The 8,387-nt window shown below is 31.9% G+C and overlaps 1 protein-coding gene across 1 annotated transcript; it reads left to right on the top strand.

The window, feature by feature from the left end:
- Positions 1-2,549: 2,549 nt before the first annotated feature.
- LOC109018440 (complement component C1q receptor-like) lies at positions 2,550-5,250 on the top strand. Its single transcript, XM_035693537.1, has 6 exons — positions 2,550-2,720; positions 2,890-3,042; positions 3,229-3,309; positions 3,530-3,658; positions 3,830-3,910; positions 5,160-5,250. Exons 1-6 carry the CDS (start codon positions 2,615-2,617, stop codon positions 5,222-5,224), a joined length of 615 nt encoding a protein of 204 aa, XP_035549430.1. The 5' UTR covers positions 2,550-2,614; the 3' UTR covers positions 5,225-5,250.
- Positions 5,251-8,387: the final 3,137 nt, after the last annotated feature.

Raw genomic sequence — 8,387 nt, 5'->3', positions numbered from 1 at the left:
TTCCATAAAAGAGATAAAAAAAAACTTTTCAACTAATAGTAGTTAATATTGATTTCTTATTACTATAATATTTTTGACTTTCCGACCACTTAACTCTTTTATTATTTTGTAATTATATTTCTAATAAATAAAAAAGGAGTATTCATCTCATTGTATTTTGGCTAATTTCTCACCTCTTAATTACTTTTTTTTTTTATTTAAATTATTCCCGAGCATTGCGTGATTCGACGACTAGTTATATATAACTAAATGTAGTATGATTTATATATAAAGTGGAATCCTTCAAATTGATGATCACATATGCTTGGACAATTTTACATTAATGTCGTTATAAATTAAGCTTAAGGTGGGAAAGATCATAGGCCGAGCCATTCTTTCAACGCCTTCAAGTACTATAAAATAGACCTTGAGTTAATTATATATATTATATTATATATGAAGCTTCTAATTAGAGCCATTCCTTCACGTCTTTAATTTGACTGGATCAATCAACGTCGACCCTAGCTAACCAACCCCGGCTCCGAAAGAATATAAAATAGTTATATTATTATTATTATTATTATTATATATATATATATAGTCAGATGCATGAGAGAATCGTGCATTTCTTACATTTTCCTTTGCATTGCATTTCTCTTATATATATCCGTCTATCTTGGCAGCTTGTAATTTTAGTCCATAATTTGGTGGAATTTGGCACTTTTGATCTAGAACCTCTTTACTTTTTTGGGTGATCTTCCACGTACGTAGTACGTACTCTAAATTAAAATGGAATATTGACTTATATTATATATCGTGACGGGTGGCCACGTGTTACAAAAAAAAACGAGTATTTGTTATAGATTATTTGTGACAATAATAAATTTATTTTAATAGGAAATTATAGTCATTTTTACAAGAAATAATTGACTATAAATAAATATTTTTCTTAAAAAATTCATAAAACAGACGATTTAATTAATTCTGTTAATTAAGGTGAATAAACAATTATATATAATATGTGACATCGATCGACACTTTTAAATTTTAATACGTACACAGAATGGTTGTTTTTATTGGGAAAAATAGATGCTATATATTATGTATATATTGAGAATGGATTTAACAAAAATTGAATTTTGATTTTAAAAATTTCAGTTTTAAAAATTTTATATATAGTTCTTTAGAGTTTTTTATTTTTTTAATGCTAGGTTTTAAATTTTCTAGAGAGTTTATTTGGACAGATTGGCTTTAGTGTGGAAGATCTCCTCGAGGCACGTGCCAGCAAGGAAAAAAAAGAAGACTATATTATATATATATATATATATATATATATATAGAAAATGTTAGGGGATCCCTCAAAGTTACCGTTTAAAATTACAGCTCGATTATTTTACTTAATGGTTAATTAGGAAGTGACTATTAATAAAATTGTATATTTTTTTTTTTTATTTTTAAGATCTTAATAAATTGTTGAAAAAAATGAAAGGAAAATGAAAAAATTTAAATAGACTGCTGGGTGGCCCGCTTGCACTACTCGTACGGTTTTCCTCCGCCACAAGTGAGGGTTGATTAATAAAATTTAGGACGGAGTCACAATTGGACATGTGATTTTCGGCTCTTCATAAAAAAAAAAAAAAAAATGTATGCTACGTACGAAATCTCTAGCGTACATATTTGAGCATGACTTTCTAGATCCGAGGCTGAATGCCTAAAGTACTACCTTGCGCGCATGAAGTCCTTATTGCGAAATGAAACTTCTTGGAGATCATAAACTTGACATTATTTGTGAGAGAGAGAAGGTAACAAAAAAAAAAAAAAAAGTGGATGGAGGGATAAAAACATTTATTATTTGATCAAGATGCATGCTTTTTCCAGAGCAAACTAGATTGAACTTTTTATACATGATACAATATGTAGGTCTGAAATCACTATTTTGTCCTAAAAATTTAAAATGATGGAAATAAGTATATTTAATTATTAAATTTTGCTTTAAAACTCCCTCTCACATGTGGGCTAGACTCTCCCTCAATAAGTGAGTTTAACATGTGAAATATTTAGTTAAATGAGGTAGAGTAAGAGTTCAGGTTTGAACTCAAGATCTCTGCTCTGATAACATATAAAATCACCATTTATCCTCAAAAACTTAAACTGATAGGAATATATAGATTTAATCATTATATTTTCTCTTAATAGTATGTATATATAATAATTAAAGTTAAGATAGATATATTTTTCCTTTGTGAGCAGCTTAAGCTTAAAGTTTTGGTTTTAATAAAGCACGTAGTTCATAATTTTCTGTCATATCTAGAATATAAAACATAGAAAATAAGATGGAAAAAGAATATATTTTAATGTGTAGAATTTAGATGAATATTGCAAAGCAAGTAATAGACCAAGTGCCCAGCCATGCACGCTGCATGGACATGATGGTCTAAAAGTCTCGCAGAAGCTTCTATATCTGAAGAAAACTTCAATTGCTATTATCTTTATTATATACCTACCATATTATATAGTATAAATGCAAGTACTAAAACCTCAAAATCAATTCCTAGCTTATCCATCTCTCATCAATTTAAGTCTCTAGTGCGTGCATTTCTGATCTTCTCGATCTTGTGGCCTGTGAATTAAGGAAATGGCTTCCAGCTCGAATATGTTGGCTTTTCTAGCTGTTATGTTTCTGGTGGTGCTACCCATGTCTTCCCTAGCCTCAAATCATACTCATCTTGATGATCTTTATGGTACTCAATATATCCTGATCATCTCTTCCAAAAGCATATTACAACTTTGAATATCTTAGCTAAAAGCTGCTAGGCCATCATGCAGAAATACTACTCAAGAAACCCAGATATCAGTGTTGTTTTTCTTTTGTTTTGTCTTTATTTTGTTCTTTTTGGGTTTGAATTGCAGAAAAGGTGTGTGAAGAAGTGGAATGTGGAAAGGGAAATTGCTCAGCTGACATAAATTACCCACTTGGCTTCAAGTGCGAATGCGAACCTGGTTGGAAGCGAACTCGTGACGACGATGACGATCTCACGTTTCTTCCCTGCGTGATACCTAATTGTAATCCCTCGCTCCTATCTAATCTTTTCACACACACACACACACACAACACACACGCAAACATATATATATATATATATATATATATATATATATATATGGGGGATTAAACACCGTACCATTTATATATGTTGTCAAAATGATCATGAAGTATATATTCAATTATTCTTTCGCTCTGTTTTGCAGGTACTCTTGATTACGGCTGCCAGCCAGCTCCTCCACCGGTTCCACAAACGGAGAATCCACACAATATATCAGCCTTTGATCGTAAGTAACCAATTTATATATATATATATATATATATGTATGTATGTATATATATATATGTCCATCTTGATTAACAACATCAATTTTATTCCATTAATTTCTCTCTCTCTCTCTCTCTCTCTCTCTCTCTCTCTCTCTCTCTATATATATATATATATATGTGTTTTTTTCCTTAAATAAATTCTCATTAATTAATTAATTTTTTTATTTGGTTTTATAGCATGCTACTGGGCCTATTGCGGAGAAGGGACATGTACCTGCAAGAACAAGACACATACACACAGATGTGAATGCAACTCGGGTTACTTCAACCTTCTAAACATCTCAGCCTTCCCATGCTACAGTGAATGTAAAAACCTAAGCCTCTCATGCATATATATATATATATATATATATATATATTTATTTATATATATATATATTATATTTATATATGTTTCTAAAATGGAGAAAAAAGGTTAAGAAGTTGAGAGAGCTGATAATTAATGGCTCTATGTTAATGTTTGATTCTTACTTGAAGGTACACTTGGATCTGATTGTTCAAGACTTGGGATTACGGTCCAAAAATCTACTACAGACGATGGATCTGGGACTGGTCAAGGTACGCGTATATATACATAGATATATATATATATATATATATATATATATATATATATTGAATCCCGAGAAACCTTTCTTCTTGATAGTTATAAGAAATATTGTTTTTCATCTTCAATATTTTTTTAATAATAAGCAATGGTACTCTGCCTAAATAATTATTGGGTTTTAATTTATTATTCTGATTTTCGGAATAATTATTAATATACGTTGTTGGCATCCTCATTAATTATTATTAGTATTAGTATTTTAGTAATGATAATGATATAAATATATATATCATTGGTGTTTCAAGTTTGGATTATCTTAGTGTTCTTACTTTTATTTTATTCAAGACATAAGAGTTCTTACTTGTGTTCTTGAGTGTCTTCGAATTGTTCTTGGTGTTCTTCATTATATTCAGCTATTCAATCCATTTGAACTTCATATTTGACCTACTAAGGTGTTATTCAACTTTTCATAAGTTGATTTAACTCTTGTGTTGCCCTAGCCGAATATTATTAGTTGGTGAGACAAGACCCATTCGGCCATCAATTGCCATATTGGGAATTGTCTAAACCGTCCATATCACTTTCCATTTACAGCTCAAGCATTTAAGAAACTTTCCTAATTTCATCCCCATCCATTTTTGGAAACCCTAGCCGCCACACTCCCTTTCCATTTAGGACAAACCCTAGCCGCCACACTCATTCCCATATTGGGCAAACCCTAGCCGCCACTCTCACTATCCCACTTTGGTAACCCTAGCCGGCCCACTCTTTTCCTATTTTGGACAAACCCTAGCCGCCACACTCATTTACCATTTTTAGCAAACCCTAGCCGCCCACCTCACTATCCATTTCGGGAAACCCTAAATCCACACCATTGCCGTGCACCCTTACCACCTTCCTAACTATACACTTCCATCATCCATTCCCAACATTCCACTCTCTTACTAGCCGAAACACTTCACCTCACATTGGCACAGTGGTCACCTTGACCATCTTTGGACGTGGACCAAGCAAGAGAAGAACATAGACTCGGTCATTTCAAGGCTACTATTGGATTGGTGAACCAAGTGTTTAGGGACTAGACCGGAGTCCCTAACATATTCTCACCATATCTATCACGTCAGAGATTAGATTGAGTTGATTCAAAAGGCGTTGGAAATATAACTTAACGGGCTACAATTGTTATCGAAATAGAGTTGTTGTAATTTTCATGTTTTCTAAGTGAAAAATGGCCCGTAATCTAAGCTTGAAAATCTACAGAATTGACAACGCAGATTGGGGATCGGAGGGGAGCAACCGACATCAAGGAAGAGTCGGGCTTTTGAGCTTTTTTTTTTCTTATTCCGAATCTCTTTCAATTGCTGGATGTTAAACTCTTTAATTATGTTTTTATTCAGTTTTATTATGAACTAAATTCTATTTTCTAGGACTATGATGTAGCCTAACTATGATTCTGTGAATCTTTTTTTAATTGAATTAATTTAGTATTTGTTTCATATTGTTGAGTAGTTCATTTTGGACTTAATGCTTGTGAATGATTGATCACCGTTTACATGATGTGGGATTCAATTTAAGACTGAAAAGTGATACTTGTTTCAGCCTATGTATGAGATACCATGAGGAATCTATAGGATGGAGATATCCATGGACTTGTGTAATCTTTATGAGGGTTTCTTTGTTCTTAATGAATTTTGACATGCTTAGAATTTTCACAGAGATGTAGAATATTTGCTTGTTGTGATATTTTGTTAATGCTTGAGAAAGATTAATGAATTAATTAGAGAGACTTGATTATCAACAATAGGAAATAATTATAATTAATTCAATTATGAAATCCGCATAGGATTAGTTATGGTGAATCAGAAACCCTAGAATCTTGCTTTCTTGATCTTAATTTGCTTATTTTAAATTTTTTAAAATAAAAAATGAAACACCAAACCTTACGGATTTTACAACATTACCCTTAGTTTTACTATTTTATTTATTTTAAGTATAACCAATCCTAGCCATTGGTCTCTCTCTCTCTCTTTTTTTTTTTCCTTCTTCTCCTTCAACGCTAACCCTCATCTTTTTCTCCAACATCTCTTTCTCCGAAAGCTTGAAGACCAAAATCATTTTGAGCCCTTACACTGCATCACTCAATTTTTCACGAAGACTAATTACCAAAAGCCTACAGAAATTCAAAGAAAATAGTATCTGATTTCAACATAGACATATTACCGATGATTTTTCAATTTGGTTTGTTTTGGTGTACATCGGTATGTTAGTGTAAATGGATATGATATATGTAGTGAGCTTATACAAATTTGAAGGGGTTTTGTTTGAATCTGTGTTGTTTATTTGAGATCTAAACATATCTTTGTCTGGAGTCTCAAAAACAAAATTTTTTTTGATTTCCTTTCATCTCTCCCTTTCTCTGTGTCGGTTTCTTTATTAGAAATTTTCTTTGTGAATACTTAGAAATTTGAAGAGATTTGTTTGGTACAAATCCGAGTGGTATTTTTTGTAATTAATGGTGTGAGAAAAATCGGACTAATATTTTTTGTAATGGTTTTTTTGTACAAATCTGACTGGGTATGATTTATTACTGACAGAGATGTTCACCCATCACGCATGAAAATATGAGATTTTGTTGTTTAGATCTACACATATTACTAATAGTTGTTTAATTTGGTTTGTTCTCATGTACATCAATATAATTTTTTTACTCAACTTAATCATATGCTTCAACTTGTTCACGAGGGCACATATTCCAAAGCATCATTATTGCGTAAAACTCATGTTCGATGTTAGCAATGCAATGTCGAACAAAGAGAATCATTTCAAATTAAATATTCGGTTAAAAAAAAGAAAGAAAAGGCACATAAATACTGTTCACTCTCTACTCGACACCGAGGGGTAAAGAAGGAAGAAAAATAAAGATGAAAAAATACATAAGCATAGATGGAAGAAAAAAAGTGTCAAACAAAAATTACTGTTTATTCATGTTCATATACCGATAGTCTCTTTTAAGTATAAGGATATATATATATATATAAATATATATATATATATATATATATATATTGTATACGTTTTCTTTAAATCGAGAGCTCTTGTTCTCTAAAATAGGGTTGTGGCATTATTAGTTTCTCTACCAATTTTTCGATCTATCCATACACGTGACAACTTGAAATTTATTGTTTCTTCCAAGGAAAAATGAAGTTAATTGTACGTATGTATTGGTTTTTTTTTGGGTAGGTTTAAGAAATCTCTTTCAACAACTACCACATTGGGGTACAAACAAAGTTCAAGACCTCAACTTTGAATTGTTTCTTCAATTTTTGGTAGAATATTATTAAATAACATTTTCTTAATTATTAGTAAAAAAACTTAAAAAAAAAAGGAAAAAAAAGGAAGCGGGACATGAAACGAGATCCCAATCATTTTCTTAGTGAGAAATGACGAGATAGACGTATAAAATGCGTCTATACTTTTTTGGTGTGAGTCGTCGCTCCAAATTATTGTTGTCATAAACTTGGTTGGCAATAAACTTTGTCTGCCAGAAAGAAATTCTTCTAGCTAGTTTATAATCATTTCTTAGATCAACTTCCATTTTCCCCCGAAGCCCCAATCACTGATCACTTGATCTCGACCACCTTCTCAGATCATAACCCAATCATGCTCAACTCCAATGGCGACCTGAAATTCAAGCTAGCCCAAACTATTCATATTTGTAACTTTTCTAGACAAGGGAATCCATTAGGAACTCCATTGTAGTTGAAATTTGGTGGATGTACCAGTACCCCTCCATCCCCAGCCTTCAAACGATGTCCAAAGCTCAAAGACATAAAGCAAGCTCTCTGAAAGTGGAACATAGATTATTTTGGGAAGATCCAAACCAATATTAAATTGACCATTCTCTCAACCAAAGACCATACAAAAAGCAAGAGGCTACTATTCAAAGTTGGATCAAGGAATCATATCTCCAGCATGAACTCCAAGAACAATTCAAGAGTGGGAAAAGAAATCAGGAAATAGATAAATTAATAGGAAGTAGGAACATGAGTCTCCCCGTTTGGATTGAGAAACTATCTCAACTCATCTTATCTCATTTCATCATTACAAATTTCTCAAATTCTCACATAAAATACAATAAACAATTCAACTTTTTCAAATCTCAATTCAAAATTTTTAAATCCCAAAACAACAATAATATTAAAAAATAATATTTTAAAAATATTTTATTCAACTTTTAATTTTTATCTAAAACCATTTCATTATCCAAACGGGAGAGTACAAGTTCTTCCTTTTGTCAACCATTATTAGGCAAAGAAGAAACTCCATATTCAAAGAAAGCAGAGGGTAGCCAATGGGTCTCAAGTAAGGAAAATTGGATAGAATGGATATTATCAAGGTTGAGCACTAACAATGTCGGAGTCGGAGTGCCCTACTCCGACTCCAACTTCGACTTTGATGGAAGTTGAATCCGATCTCCGACTCCGACTT

The sequence above is a fragment of the Juglans regia genome, chromosome 8 (genome assembly GCF_001411555.2).
Source record: "Juglans regia cultivar Chandler chromosome 8, Walnut 2.0, whole genome shotgun sequence".
Lineage (NCBI taxonomy): Eukaryota > Viridiplantae > Streptophyta > Magnoliopsida > Fagales > Juglandaceae > Juglans > Juglans regia.
The sequence above is the reverse complement of the archived record's forward strand: the minus strand, read 5'-3'. Positions and strand labels throughout refer to the sequence as shown.